This window comes from Camelus ferus, chromosome 12 (assembly GCF_009834535.1).
Source record: "Camelus ferus isolate YT-003-E chromosome 12, BCGSAC_Cfer_1.0, whole genome shotgun sequence".
Taxonomy (NCBI): Eukaryota; Metazoa; Chordata; class Mammalia; order Artiodactyla; family Camelidae; genus Camelus; species Camelus ferus.
The window spans coordinates 19,506,462-19,523,095 of record NC_045707.1 but is presented as its reverse complement, the minus strand read 5'-3'; the positions used below and the strand labels follow the sequence as shown (position 1 = coordinate 19,523,095).

Here is a 16,634-nt window from a genome sequence, read left to right as displayed (position 1 = left end):
CAAGGTTTTCCAATAAAATATTGAAAATTTATGTTTTGTATTCATCACATTCATTGGGGAGGGTTTAATTGCTGTTGGCCTTTTGAAAGAACTGGCTTTTAAATTTGTTAGCTTATTTAACTGATTTCATCTTCTACCATTAGTAAGTAACGTTTTTCATTTACTTTTTAAAATTTTTTATTTTTCAAATCTTATTAGGATAAGTTTCTCTCTTTTTGGCTAGTTTACAGTTTTGTAAGTAATGAGTACATTTACGATAACATAATTCCTAGTGAATACAGCTTTTTCAGTGTTCCAAGTAATTTGTGATGCCATGTCTGCATTTCATTGCATTCCAGATAGCAATTAGTTAATTTGGTGTAAGTACCGTAATTTCTAAGGAATTTTATTTGTGTGGATTTTTTCAACTCGTTGTATCTAATAATTGAGATTATTATGACCAAATTTGGACTCTAAAAGCTTAATTTGTGTTAGATGTTGGCACAGGTATCAAATACACTGGGAATGTTTCTCGCGTGAGTCAGTTCTATAAGCAGCAGACAATACCTTTCAGGAAAAAATGTAAACTTTCTGTGAAAATGAGCATGGTTTTTCTCAATTCAGACTTTCATTGAGTGTGCATCTAATGTGTCACCAAGCGCTCTCACTAAATTTATCCTGAGACTTCAGACCTAAGTCTCTGTGATCCATTATGTAAAACTTATTCCCATACCCTGTCTATATTCTCTTGAATATCCATATCCTTTCATAGGTTATTGCTCTACTTTAAGTTAAATCGTTATTTATAATCCATTCTATTCAACACTTTGCAATGATTTCAGCTATAGATTCAAAAGAATATTTCTTAAATTTCATCCACTATTTATGTGTGTTTATTGTAGTAATACATATTTTTTCTCTGTCTTCTCAATATTGGAAGTGGTATTATTCTCTTTCACATTTATTTTAACTTATGTGATCATTCATTATAGACATTTTATGTAAAATAACTTATTACATGCCCTTCATGTAATTATTGTCTATATTTGAGAAGAGCTATAAAAATTTACCTGGTATTTACCTCTATATCCAGAGTAGTGACTTTTATTGTATACTAAAGTAATTTTATGAAGTTATTTTCTTTTCATAATGATTTTTTAAGAAGTTGACAGCAAAACTATCAGGTATTGGTTTAAATAATGAAGATGCAAACATGGCTTGAGCAGGGCTCAATAGAAGCTTGGTTACAGAAATGTTGAGAAATTTACTGTTACTTACCTGTGTATTATTAAAAAAGAAGATTACAAGCTTCAAAAATAAATCTCTGTGGCCATTTATTCTTGTTTTTGACACAATCTTTTAAAAATACTATGTTCTTTTATTAAGATGAGAGCAAGGCAATTCTTTTGATTAAGTCCTTAAAGGCTTTCTTAACTTGATTGTTTCTCAAGGTATAAATAAATGGGTTCAATGTAGGTGCAACAGAAAACATGAGCAGTGAAACCACTTTTTTAATGGTCACTTCTTCCTTTGCTGTAGGATTCATATAGACTGAAAATGCAGGTGCCATAGGTAAGTGAAACCACAATCATGTGTGAAGAACAGGTGGAAAAAGCCTTTTTCCTTTGCTGAACAGAAAGGAACCTAAAAATTGTCTTGATGATATAAGCATATGACAGAACCACACAAGTAAGAGTCATATTCAGGGTCAGCACAGCACAGATTATAACAGTCTGTTCCATCAACCATGTGTCTGAGCATGAGATTTCCACTAAGGGAAATGCATCACAGCCAAAATGATCAATCCTATTAGAGTCACAGAATTTTAGATTTAAACCCAGGATAAGTGGTGGGATTAAAATACAGAGACCAGCCATCCAGCAAGAGATGATGAGAATCCTGCAGACTCGGCTGCTCATGATGGTCACATAATGCATAGGTTTGCAGATGGCCACGTAACGGTCATACGACATGGTGGCCAGCAGATAGAATTCTGTTACTCCACACAGGTCAGTGATAAACACTTGGATGAAACAAGCATTATAGGTAATGACCCTGTCACCTGTTGCTATGCTATACAGGTATCTGGGGATACAAGAAGATGTGAGTGAGATCTCCAAGAAGGAGAAATTTTTTAAGAAAAAGTACATGGGTGTTTTAAGATGGGAATCCACAAATGTGAGTGTGATGATGGTCAGGTTTCCAGTCACACTCAGTGTGTAGTTGATAGATAGAAAGATAAAAATCAGGACCTGTAGCTCAGGATCATCTGTGAGTCCCAGCAGAATGAATGTTGTTACTGTACTGTTTCTCATCACTGACTTCTGACTTGTCTCCAATCTGTGTGTGATAGTGAGAGAAATTTGCTTATAGATTGTAGACTATTTTAATTTAATGTATTTAAACTTTTATATTTCATTATCTACAATATTGTATATAAATAAGTATATATATCCCCATTTTATGTCTCTTATGGGTGTAGGATTTTCCATTGTGATGACTAAGTAGATGCTGAGGAGGTGTAATTAAATGGGTAGCTAGAATGTCTTTTGCCTCTCAATATTTTTTCCCTATTCAGAAATGAATTCAGAAAATTGCACCCTTGATTTCATATCTTTTCTTGACACTTTGAGTCTTTCTTAAGGCAGTGCTTATAGGACTTGTGTTCACTGTGTAGACTCTAGAGCAAAACTTGAGGTCTTTGTTCCAAAAGAAAATTTTGTTTGCTGGTTTGCTGGTTTTTAGGTTAAGCGTGCTTAATTCTTACAAACAACCTAAGGCCTGCTACTCACCCACCAACCCCTGCCACATAGTCCATGTGTCTGTTTCTGCATTGTATTTACTGAGTATGTGTATGTTTCCTGCTGACACATATGATGACTGCCCTCTCTTCCCTTCTGCACCTTCCAGTCAATGAATTCTTTTCATTGATGCTACACTAGTGGGGACTCAAATATTTCTAATGTACAATTGGTGTTTCATGTCTTGGAGTTTTCTGACATCGGTCAATAAAAAAGATTTTCCCCTTGTGCACCTGGTTCATTTGTTTTGAGTATATTTACTTAATTGTTTAACTTATTGCAATCTCTTCTTCCTGAGGTTGGGCAGTCTTGGTTGTGACTATGTACCCAGCTCCAGTGTTTCCAATATAGAGAAAAATCACTAACTGAGGATTATGGCTACTCAAAAGTTAAAATTCTTTTAGTAAATTTAGTCTGCCATTCAAGTATTTATATCAAATTGAGATGTAGAAGGAATATACATACATGTGTATATATATACACATATATATGTATATATATATATATATACACACACATATATATATATATATTTACAGTCTACCTACCTTCCTTTCATCTTTTCTTCTAATCTCTCAGATGATATGTGCATCCTTGTGAAATTTACTCTGCTCTTCAAACTTTGACCATTTTTCAATTCTTGAAATATATCTTTTTCTATAAGACATTACAACTTACTTTATAATAGAAATCAGTAAACAGATTGATAATAAAGTATAAGTATCTGTTTTCTGAGTTTTCTATCTTTCAAAGAGTGCTGAATGTGAACACAGGGATCTGTAAAGAGATGTGTCATTCCAGTCACAGTGTTATTTGTAGGGAGGATGGGAAGAGGAATGAAAGGGCATGCTTGTATACTTCTATATACAGGAAGACCCTCATTTTATTTTGGGTTAAATATCTGTTCAAAATTACCCTAAGGATTTCTTATATTTAGTTAGATACAGATTTTTAAAATATATCTTAAGGATAGAAATCTCCCAGGCAGTGACATTTATCTACATAAGGGAAATTCATTCCAAAATTTGATGTCTGAAAAATATATCTTATATACATTAAAAACATAAATTATTACCAAAATTCATTTTTATTTCCAGGGGAAAATATAACCTGGATCCTACAAAGGGAATTACAATCAAAGAGACAAACTTTATCATACTTACTCTTCTGTTAGTAAATCAGAGCTTCTGATGGTTGTTTAAACACAGCAAATTTAAGACTACAAAGTTAAAAGCCATGTTTTAATAAAGGTATTTGTATCTTCTGATTCATGGGCATGTCTGGGAACACATCAGTCTCCCTTTGTTCACCATCTCCAACAAATTGGGAAGACTTGCATATGCTGAGCTTAGTGCTGTTATAAATGTCCAAATATTTTCTTGTTATCTCCATCACTAATTAAAACAAAAATAAATTATAGTAAGAGCTGAGTAAGTCTCCCCACTGGGTGGAGGAGATGCATTTTAAATCATCAGGACAGAGAGACATACTTTTCCAGTATGCAATGTGACTTTTCTCTTTAACTTGGCAAAAATGCCACTAAATGAAATAAACAAATGGTCCTTACTGACCTGCAATCAAGAACCATTACTTAATTTTCTGAGTAACGAAGTTTGGCAAAAACACAAGTAACTCAGTCTTAAGTGGGGACTGTGTCCTTGGAGACAGGAGAATGTTACAGCAGCATTTGACACAGGTCAGGAGGACAATTGTATCATTTCAATTACACAGCTCATTAAAAAAAGTCCTTTCACATGTGGTAAGACTTTTTGAATATTGTAATTCTTTAATGTTTGAATAAAATCCTTTATTATATGAATGTTTTACTATTATTGGACAATTTCAATCAGATAAGAAAGTGTAATAGTTTATAAAATTATACAAGGTTACTGCTTACATTACAGACCTTATCTTTCCAGGTATTCCTTTCTGTAAATATGTGGACTATAGGTGTTTTTCATGAATACATGAAAATTTGCAGCCACATCTGTTAATTGGATACAAAACATGCTTTTATATTTGTACAACAAAATGAGTGTATTAATTCCATTGAATTTTACAGTTAAAAATGATCAGAATGGTAAATTTTGTTATGTGTATTTCATGACAATAAAAAGATGCACTTTTCTATATTGAAACATATCTTAATTTTTCATATTATATAATTTTCCAATTATTCACTCTTAATAATGTTGGCTAGTAAGTATGTAGTGTTATCCTTTTATGATTTTAATTTTCATATATCTAAAGCTAATTATGTGGAAAATCATTTGTGTGTTTAGTTGCTATCTGTGTATCTTAAATTATTTGTCTTTTATTAAATTGTGTTGTACGTTTTGTTATTGAGTTTTGACAATTCTTTATATAGTCTGGGTACACGACCTTTGTCATATATGTGATTCAAAATTATTTTCTCCCTTTTTATGGCTAGTCATATTCTTAATAGTGTCTTTTTAAGAAGAGGAATTTTTAGTTTTTGTGAATGGCATTTCTCATTTAAAAAAATGCATCAGGTATTTACTGTTTTATCTAAAAGTTTTTGCCTAATTGAACAACAATTTTCTTCATATGTTTCTCCTAGAAGTATTACATTTTGGTTTATGTAAAGATCTGTGATTCATTTTGAGTTAGTTTTTGTAAATTTATTTGTAAACAGTATAAGATATATATATCAAAGTTCATTGCAGATATGACTATCCAATTATTCCAGTGTCATTTGTTGAAAAGACTGTTTCTCTATTAAATTTTTTGCATTTCTTTCACAAATCAATTGACAATAAATATAAGTTTCCTTCTAGAGTCTTAGTTCTTTTCCTCTGACCCTTTTCTGTATCTTTACATCAATATCATGATGTCTTGATTACTTAGCATTATATGTGTTTGAATAAGGTAGGCAGTATAACTTTGTTCTTTTTCAACGGTTGAATTGGTTATTCTTGGCCTTTTGAATTTCCAGAATAATTTTATACTCAAGTGGACAATATTTTTACCAAAAAATTTTGCTTGGATTTTGATTAAGACTGATTTGAATCTATACATTAATTTGGAAATAATCAAACTCCCAGAATGTGAGGTACACACACTTTCTATTGCTTCCGTCACAAAGATTACAAGTGCTATTGTACAGGGATTTTGCATACGTAGTAAGGGTCAAAATAGTTGACTTAAGATAAGGAAATTATCCTTGGTGGGCCTTACTTAATCAAATGAACTCTTTAAAAGGATGGAAGCATCTACTGGTGCAAGAGATTTGAAACATTTAGAGATTTGTAATGAAGAAGACTGTCTATTTCTGGCTTTGATGTTGGAGGAGGTCATGAGACACTCCACCTCTAGGAGTGGAGAGTAGCCACTGCTTGACAACAAGCTAGAAAATGGAGACCACCATCCAATGGACAAGATCCAGGAAAAATCAAGCACAAGCTTTCAGGAGTCCCCTCACAGTGAAATCACATAGGGAAGAACTTAATTCTCCAGCAACAATGTGTGACCACATGTGCAAAGTCCAGCTGGCTAGGGAAGCTCACCTGAGCCTTGGGGCCCAGGGGTTTTGCTGGTGGTCAGTCACACAGGTCTGCAGCGCCCCCAGGACTGACCATGGCTATACAGTCTCCAGTGCCCCAGAGGCCAAACAGATACAGGATGGCCAGAGCCTCAGGGGATGAAAAACCACTCTGATCAGGCAGAGTGTTCTTAGGGCTCAGAAGTTATCTCCCAGCAGGTAATCAAGGGCCAGTCTTGACACAGGTCTTTCTTGGAATGTGCAGGCCGTGAGCAACCTGGTCCTGCCAACACTAGCACAATAAGGACTTCTAGGCTCCTCTCTTGCTTTCCTGTTTCAAACCTTCCAATAACTATTTCTCCAGTAAGGTGCATTTTTGTTTGCTTTTTTTGTTTTGGTTCGTTTATTTAGTGTTTAGTATATTTTTTAGTTTAGTTTTCCCAGTAAACATAGTTAACATTATCCATACTAAAAATTTGATATGAATAAATGTGTAAAGATAAATATATTTGTCTCTATTATATGTATATTTTATGCACATATATCTATCAATATACATATATATGCACATATATTATGTACACATACTGGTTTTTGCCAAGATTTCCATTATGAAAACTTGATTATATTAAATGTACTTTTCTACCTTTTCCCTCTTTTCAAAAAAAAAATTCACAGGAATTACTCCAGATCAAATAACGTAACTGTAATATATTTATGCTTAATAGATGCATGGCATTCCATTAATTGATGGGGTTTCATTTTGCTTTCAGTTTTATTTTTTGGCATAGAAATGCTGCTTTCCATGCTCTGTCTCTTTATCATATTATGCTTTTAATACTGTGTGTCCTTTCAGAATGGTGCTTTAATTTATATGAGACCGAATTGCAGAAATGACTTGCCATTTCAAAGTATACTTTCAAACTGGGAATTATCTAATTGTTTGCCTAAAAGCTTTAGCAATTTAAATTTCTACATACACTACAGGAAAATAGACTTTTGCTTCTGATCTTTTCATCAACAGATGCGAGGGTGCTTTTAAAACTGACAGTTTGATTGGTATAAATTTCTACCTGAGTATACATTTTTTGACATTAGACTGATTATAAGAGCAGTTGGCAATCATATATTCTTTACTAAATAGGATTTAATATTCTCTAAAAGGCTTATTTCTGATTTTTGCTTATTTATATTTAGATTTTTTCACTTTTATTGTTCACTTACTAGAGCTCTTTGTATTATTTAGAAATCATTTTGTTTGTCAGTGTTATCCATTTAGTTTCAACATTATTATTTGACTTATGAATTTTTCACTGGTATCTTTTGTCAGTCAAAATGGTTAGTACAGAAGTAATCAAGTAGGTGCCTTTTGTCATTTTCTGCCTTTAAATTTTTTAAATAAGAAAATTTCTTACTCCTTTATATTATTTGACCTTGTATGTTTTCTAATAAGGTTTTACTAGTTTATTTTTATACTTATAATTTTAAACCATTTAGAATGTAACCTGTTTGCTGTATGAGTAAAAAATAAAACATTTTTATTTGTGATGTTTTTAGTGACTAAAGTAATTATAAAGTATGATTTTCCTAATGAACTATAAATATCACACTTTTATGTATCAAGCAGAATAAACCTTTAGATAAAATAAAGGTGGTTATTCTATACTTTCATGATTTCAAATGTTCTGCTAAGTGTTTTATCTTTTCTTATTCCAATACCATATCAATTTGAAATCCTTGATTTATAATGTTTTTATATTATATAAAGTAAGTTTCTATTCACTAATATTTATTTCTCATTTATGTGTTTTACATTCACGAGATTTAATTCTTCCATTCTCATTTAAAGATAATTTGTGCAATTAGAAAAAATTTGAAAGGTGATTCTAATTAGAATTGTGTTAACTTTATACATTAAGAGTGGGCAAATTGATATTTTATAATGTAATGCATCGAACCCATTACAGGATCTATTGCTTGGCTGTCATAATGATTGCTTTGATTTGTAGGGTCCTATTGCTACTATAAATATTGTCAATGGACTTTCGTTTGCATGTATTCTTTCTTCATCCAAGTTACTAAATGTTCTTATTAGGTTTATTAGTTTCCTGTTAGATTTTATTGTTTTCTAAGTATATAATAACTTTATCAGAAAGAAAATATTGTATTTCATTCTAATTAAGTATCTGTCATTATTTTAAGTACTTTTATGTATTTTATGAAAAATGTTAGTGATTAAAATATGCACAATTTTAAGAAGGCACATCTACCTTTCAAAGATGTAAAAACTTGAAAAATACAGCTTTCATAATTTCTAACTATATAATTTCGTAGCTTCATTTTGATAATAATCCCAACTGTTTTATTTATCTTACTGCCTTTTCAAGATGGCAATTGAATGTTGAATATCAATAATGAAAGTGAGTATCCCCCTTTTTTGTTTGTTTCTTGATTTTAATTAAGGTGAATACAGGACACAATAAAATTTAAAAATTTTTATTTCCTTAGAAATTTTAATATTGTTTTAGTAATTCATCATATTCTTATTTTCTTTTAAATTTATTGGGAGAGATTAATGATTCTTTTCCAGTGATCATTTAATCAATTAATCAAAATCCATATATAAATTTCCTCTTTTGTTTTGTTGTTACAACAAAATTTGGCTATATTTCATATATATGGATATGTACACACAAATATATATACACATTTCTATATCTGTATACATTTCTCTATACCATTATCATTTGTTTATCCATTATCTATCTCTACTCCTATATTATTGAAGTAAATCTTGATCATAGTATAAGTTTTGACTATTTTTTAAGATTCTATGTGAATAGTCTACCTATATTCATCAGTGAATTTACTTAATCATATATCTTATAATGTCTTCAGACTTTGGTGAAATACTAAGACATTTTCATAAAACTCAATAAAGAGAATTTTTTTTTTTGTATTTGTATGGTTAAAATCTTAGTGAGATTATGGCTGGACCTGGAGATTGTAATTCTAAGTGAAGTAAGCCAGAAAGAGAAAGAAAAATACCATATGGTGTCACTGATGTATGGAATCTAAGAAAAACAAGACACAAATGAACTTATTTACAGAACGGAAACAGACTCACAGACGTACAAAGCAAACTTACCAGGATGAAAGGGGGTGAGAAGTGATAAATTGGGAATTCGAGAGTTGCAGATACTAACTACTATATATAAAATAGATATACAAGAAGTTTATCCTGTATAGCACAGGTAACTGTATGCAATATCTTATAGTAACTTATAATGAAAAAGAATATGAAAAAGAATATATATGTGTATGTGTATGATTGAAATATTATTCTGTACACCAGATCTTGACACATTATAAACTGACTATACTTCAATTAAAAAAATAATAGAAAAAAAAGATTTGGTGCAGTTAAAATAATGCTATGCTTTTGGTTAACAAGTTGGTCGTTGTCAGAATGCTAATACATAATATATAATTTCGATTCACTCTAAAAGAATCTTGATCAGAATGTGGAGTCTCTGTTTCAGCTTAAAAGAAGATTTTTCTCTGTTTCTTTGTTTTTTGTTATGGATTAGTGTGCTTTCTCCAATGAACCATGGTATGTATTACATAGAAGACTACATATAAACTTCCCTCCCTTGTCCTCCTTCTACATTCATCCATCCTTCTTGTCATCTTTCTAGTATACTGAAGACACAATAGACAAAACAGAATTATGAAATATAGGGGAAGCATATTGCCTGTGGAAGATGGATAGCAAACCTGGCTCCCTCCCTTTCTGTTCATGCCATCTGCAATGTGTCTCTCTAGCTCCTTCTATGCTTAAGTAATTTTATTTTTCTCCCTGAATCTTGGCTAATTGAATGTGTGTAATAGAAAGGATATTGTGCCTACGATCTGGAGTCCTTGCATGCTTCCACTCTCCCCTGGAGCCCCATGGTCTTACCATGGGAACTATGGTTAAGCTAGCAGATAAAGCACTGTTTGGAAGAGAATCTAGTTATCGTAGTAAGGAGTCATTCAGCTTATAAATTTGTGAATGAGGACTTACTAGACAGCAAGACCCAGTCATCCATAGTGACAATCTTGTGACCAAACCAGCCGCGATCAGCTGATGTCTGCTGAAATGGGCAGAAACACCCAGTTGACCCAGAAACTCAAGTTTTAAACCACCGATTTGGGGATGATTTGTTATCTCATAATAACTAACTGTAGAATGTGACAGGTGCCTATACAAGGGGTTCCAAACAGGCCAAGAGTACTAAGAGGGCTAGGGATGGATTCAGGGAAGAAAATCTTTGTAAGAGGTGACACCTTGAGCACAAGTCTAGAAATGAATGTCAAAAACATTCCAGTCTGGACCATGGAGGTTTATGGTGAGAAATGTGAAAGATGGTAAGGAATAAAATAACCAAATGTAGAAAATCCTTCTTTGAGAAATATTAGTGAAGGTCATACCTTATGTTTTTTCCAGTGTTGAAGATAATCTTTGATGAAACAATTATGATTTCATATTGGATTCCTTGTCTGTAACCCAAGGCTTCCATGTATTTTGCTAGTTTAATTTTCTTGATGTCTAGGACTATTATTTGCTGAGATTTGCTGGCTCCTGTTGGCTTAATTTAGATATATTTAGGACTTGCATTATATTATGTATTCAGCACTAGTCTTGCTTTGTCATCATAAAGATGGTTTCATTGGCTCAGTAGATTTTATCAGAACACTGCCACCTGGTTGATGAATTAATGTAGAGGCTGTGCTCTTTCACTTTAGAGAATCCAGTGAATCTAAATTCTAAATCTTTGGTCTTTACAGTTTCTTTTACAAGGTAGACGTGGATTTCCAGGTGTCTAAACTCATATGTTTTCCTCTCCAGTATTAAAATCCATTCCTTTTTGCTCAAACTAACTCATTTTTTTGAAAAAAATCTTATTCCTATTTGAGAAAAATAATTGTAATTGTATATATGCTTTTTTTGACATTTGCTTTTTTTAAAAAAAGCAATGGATATTATTGCTCCATTATTTTTCTGTAGTTCAAGGGTTCATTTTTGTTTCTACATAAGATTTAATAATGCTTCTATTGATCAGAGTCGGGTTATAGTTTAGGTAAGTTCCTGTTCCTGGAAATCTAATTTCATGTTCTCTTGATAGGAGATGTCATCTTGGAGAAAGTTTGTTTTCAACAAGAGTTGAAAACACTCAACTTGCTTATTTCAAGAATCATTGAAATGATGATTTGGGGTCCAAAATTCAATAATAATAGTGGTACAAGCATGTTAATATAAGCAGACAAAAGACAAGGGTACAATAGTTAAGAACTGTTATGACCTTAAGGCTCACTGCTCTTTTTACGTTTTATGCTTAATTTCAACATTCCATTACTTCTCTGAGATCAATGAAATTCTTTTGATTAAGTCTGTAAAAGCTTGTTTCACTTGCTTGTTCCTTAGAGTATAAATAAATGGGTTTAACATGGGGGCAATGGAAGTAGTAAGCAGAAACACACACTTGTTAATTACTACTTCATCCTTTGCTGAAGGTTTGATATAGATGAAGATACAACTGCCATAGGTGATAGAAACCACAATCATGTGAGAAGAGCAGGTAGAAAAGGCCTTCCTCCTTTGCTGGGCAGAAGGGAACTTTATGATGGTCTTGATGATGTATATATAGGACATAACTACACACAGAAGTGTCATGACGTCGGTCAACACAGCAAGGGCAACAACCATCTGTTATATGAACCATGTGTCTGAACTAGCGAGCTTTAGCATAGGAGAAGCATCACAGAGAAAATGGTCAATAATGTTATAGTCACAGAATTCCAGGTTTAAGCCCAGGCAAACTGGTGGAAATATGACCCCAAACCCTGCTATCCAGCAGCAGATAACAAGCCATCCACAGACTCTGCTGTTCATGATAGTTGCATAATGTAAGGGTTTGCAGATGGCCACATAGCGGTCATAGGACATGATGGCCAGGAGGAAAAATCCTGCTGTTCCAAAAAGGAAGACAAAAATAGTTGGGCAACACAAGCATTATAGGAAATAGTCTTGTCCCCAGTTGATAAGCTGTATAAGAATCTGGGAATGCAGACGGTGGTGAATAAGGTTTCTAAAAAGGAGAAGTTTTTGAGGAAAAAGTACATGGCAGTTTTAAGGTGAGAATCTACTAAAGTGAGTATAATGATGATCAGATTCCCAGTTATACTCAATGTGTAGGAGACAAACAGAAATATAAAAATCAGAATCTGCATTTGAGGATCATCTGTCAGTCCCAGAAGTATGAATGTGGGTAATGATGTACAGTTTCTCATTGCTATCTTGTACTTCTCAAACTCCTCACAAACTCAAGTGACACTGAATTGAGAAAACTTGTATGAAATAATGAGGCCATAGCCTTTGGGTAAAAAAAATCCAATCAATGTAAGGAATAGTCATTTTCTTCCTTGAGTTGCTAATGACCCACCCAAACTCTGGAATTCTCAGTTTTTCTGATGTGCATTATAGGTCTTAAGATTATGTTCTTCTGAAATAAGTTTGTACTGCAATCCATTATTTTCACCGTCTTGCATGCTCTCACATGTCTGTTTTTCAATTAATCTAAATTCTTCCATTTATTTTCTGAAATATATTTGGCTATAGAATTAGGAAGGATCATCTGTGTGGTACAGTTTTGTGGATATTATAATGTCCTTTTGCTCCTAATAATTCTTCACCAATCATAAGGCTGAATGAACTTACAAATTGCCTGAAGTGTTGGTTCCCGTTAAATGCAAATAAGTGGCTGAGTTTGACATTTTATACAGAGCCTATAGGCCATGTGTGCAGTATATGAACATTTGCTTCTACTGCAACGACCAAAGAGGTTATTTCACTGTAATTTGCTTTTGGTATCAGACTTATTCGAGTAACAGCCATGCTTTCCAGTTTTGCTATTTATCTCTAAGTTTCCACATCAGTAACAGACTTTCCCTCTATTTTCATTCTGATAGAACATAGTGTTTGATAAGTACTATATAAACAACTTACACACTACAGCATTGGGTAAAGAAATTATTGGCTATACGCGGGGAAAAAAAAACCCTGAAAAATTTAACCTCAATTATTTGTCCTTTCAAGGTCATAAAAGACAAGGGGAGACAGGGTGAGACACAGGTTGACCGAGACCAAGTAGACATGCCAATTCCTTGTCAAGTTGTCACTCGAATTGCATCCTGCAACAGAAAAATGACGTTAGTCGAAAAGCTGGGAAAATTCAAATAGAGCCTGTATTTAGTTAAATTAATTTACTTTATCTAATTTTTTCCAAAAAAACCCTTGGCTCCTCGGAGATCCCCCCCCAAGTCAAAGTGGCAAGTGCTCTCCTCTAAGCGCCTCCGGGAACTCGCAGACAGCAGCGAGGGCGGCAAGCGCGCTGCGCATGCTCAGTCCTCCGAGGCTGGGATCTCCAGTACAGATGCGGCCTCGGCGCCTCCGAGCCGGCGGGGGGCACCAGAGAGCGCGCGAGACTTGGGGCTGCAGCTGTGGCGGCGTTGGCGGCGTTTGAGCCGCCTTTCCCGGCCTGGCCACGGCCTAGAGCCACCCTAAAATCTGTTCTTTAGTTATTAGAATTTGTATACAGTGTTGATAATTGCGCTAGGATTATGCGGGATGCTAACATTAGGGAGAGCTGGATGAAGGATACCTGGGAACTGACTGCACTATTTTTACAACTCTTCAGTAAGTATAAAATTATTTCATAATTTAAAATTTACCGGAAAAGAAAAAATAACAAAAGAAAGAAAACCAAAAAACCAAACAGCAGTTGCTGAGCACTTTCCATCTGCTAGGCGGCATGTTGGGGCAAGTCTTCCCATGGACAATTTGGTATATGTGTACGCCCCTCCAGTCGTCTGTGCTGCTTCAGCCAAATTTTTGTGGTGATACGGATTTTTCTATCTATAAGTATGTAGGATATCACTTGAAAATAACATTTACAGTTGAAATTATGGATTCATATTGATTAGCAATACCTCAATTGCCTAGGTTTTGTTAACTAAAAATGAGAATTGTAACTTCGATCAGGAAGAACCGAAGTGCTTGGAGTTTTTGCCCCAGAGAGAATACCTCGTGTGATGATGATGTCAGTATTTTGAACGGAAAGTCACCTCTCAGACAGCTCTTCGGAATGCTTCCCTCAGAGAGGGGCACTCACTTTCCACAAATCCAGACCAACATGGCTACGAGTGCGAGTGGCGTCTGTTTCCGGTCACAACTCTGTCCTCGGAGCTTCCCACCCCTGTCCTCACCTTCGCTTGACCAAAACGGGTATGTTTTCCAAGTTTTGACTTAGTGTCATTTCCTGAGAAAAAGTTTCTTGAAACTTCGTTGTCTAAGTTATCAGCTTCTCCTCTTTGCCCTGCTAGCACATTGTGCTTATCTCTTTGTTACCACGAAATAGGTGACAGTAATTTTGTTGAGGTTGGGCTGTGCCTTTGTTCATTGAGATGCCACGGCAGCTAGCTAGCCCTGTTCAAAGTGTATCAAGAGCGCAATGAATGTGTTTATTGTAAGATTCATAAATTTTCTGTGTACTCTTCTGACTTAGAACAAGCAGTCTGTTTCCTCATTTAGTGAAATTACCATTCTCTTTTATGTTGCATTCTTTAATGTAAGTATGTAATCCCAGATGGGGGTATGCATTTTTTTCCTACCAAGAGTCAATTAGATTCTTTTGTGTTTTAGCTTTATTCAGGTATAGTTGATATAAAAAAAATTGCACAGTACATAGTATATATGCTATATGTAGTCTCTGTTGTCTATTCTCATTTTTTTTTTTAAACAAGCTCTTTAAAATATAAAAATCATTCTCTGCTCTCTGGCAGTACAAAAAAAGGCTACATGTCAGATATGGTCCTACACTAAAAAAAAGTCATTTGAAATTTTTTGCTTGGATCAAAAAGTATTATATATTTGGTCTTTTCTCTGACTATTTCCATAGCTGCTAACTCACATATTTCCTATCCTTCAGTCATTGTCTGGTTACCTTGTCATTTTACTACATTGCTGAATCAAAAGACATTTGCCTAGCGGTCTCAGTTAAATGGTTACATAGAGCTTTCACTTGGCTGCTTCAAATAATTCCATTCCAAATAATTAGGAAAGTCAGATATCAGCTCCCACTTTGTACCTAGTCTGATAGTTTGGCCTAAAGAGGTTATAGAAAAGCAGAATAAGGGAAGAACAGGGAACGGTTTGCCCACAAGTTACCCTCCCATCTCCACACCAGGTTAAAGGTCATAAAGGGACAGCACAGCATTTCCCATGGTAGTAGAGAAATGAACTGTATCTGCAGCCCAGATACCTCCCCTCAGTTCTCATCACCACAGCTCCAGACATCTAACTAATGCCCAAGCACCTCAGTCAGCCTGAATGTACTGGGGATAGTATTTTTTCTTCCAAAAATACCACTATTTTCTTCAGTCATTCATATTCCACATTAAGAACACTGGCATGAAATTAATTGACATTGGTAACGATACAGAGATTAAAAAATTGAGTTTCCATTGAAATGTGAAAGACTATTAGAAGATGGGGCCACCAATTGATAAAACATCAGCAAAAAAGCCATTCAATGGAGATAAAGTTTACATATTTTGTACAGAGTTTTTGTTTAAAATGAAGGTGAGGTTATGGCAGAGAATACCTAGGCGTGTCCCTCTAAAATTCCACTATGTGTAGATGACCTTTATTGTATTGATGCATAAAAACAGCTTATCTGTGACTGTCCGATTACTTGCCACTCATGTTGAAAAGCCACACTTCATTAGTGATTGTTAAAACCTTTCCTAAAATATTAAAATAACAAATCATATCATTATTTTGGTATAGACACTTTCCTCAGAAAAAAACATCATTCTAGAGTTCAAAAAAGGAAAAGAAAATATAAAAACTACTTCTCTGATCATCATAACCTCAGATGTTTGCTGAACTCCCAAGTTGCAAAGGGTGAATCTCTTCTGGTGGAGAGAGGTGGGTGGGCTCTGTGCATTCTTAGGAACACAGATTCCACAGATTCACAGAAAGCTCCGCAGTTGGAGAATTTTCATTGTCTTCCACCTCCCACACAAGATGAAGATTTTTTCAGCAGAAAGCCTGCTTCCTTTTGGGCCCAGGAAATCTGTTCTTTACTCTGTAACTACACAGCTAACATAAATAAGGATCTCTGTCTGTTGGGAAAGTTGATACTCTGATGTTTTTGGCAGAGGGACGTATTTCTAAATGATAGAATTTCCCTTTTAAAAGAATTGACACAATTTTCAGTTCAGTGAAACAAACGAAGATGTCCTTGGTG

General features: G+C 34.2%; 1 protein-coding gene and 1 pseudogene across 1 annotated transcript; both read right to left on the bottom strand.

Annotated features, from left to right (window-relative positions):
* Positions 1 to 1,360: 1,360 nt before the first annotated feature.
* Positions 1,361 to 2,337, bottom strand: LOC102509589 (olfactory receptor 6C2). The gene is given in 2 exon segments (XM_006186000.3): positions 1,361 to 1,531; positions 1,533 to 2,337. Coding segments are annotated over 2 exon segments (933 nt in total). The 5' UTR covers positions 2,295 to 2,337.
* Positions 2,338 to 11,677: 9,340 nt separating this feature from the next.
* On the bottom strand, positions 11,678 to 12,672 carry LOC102506057 (annotated as a pseudogene).
* Between the last annotated feature and the right edge of the window lie 3,962 nt (positions 12,673 to 16,634).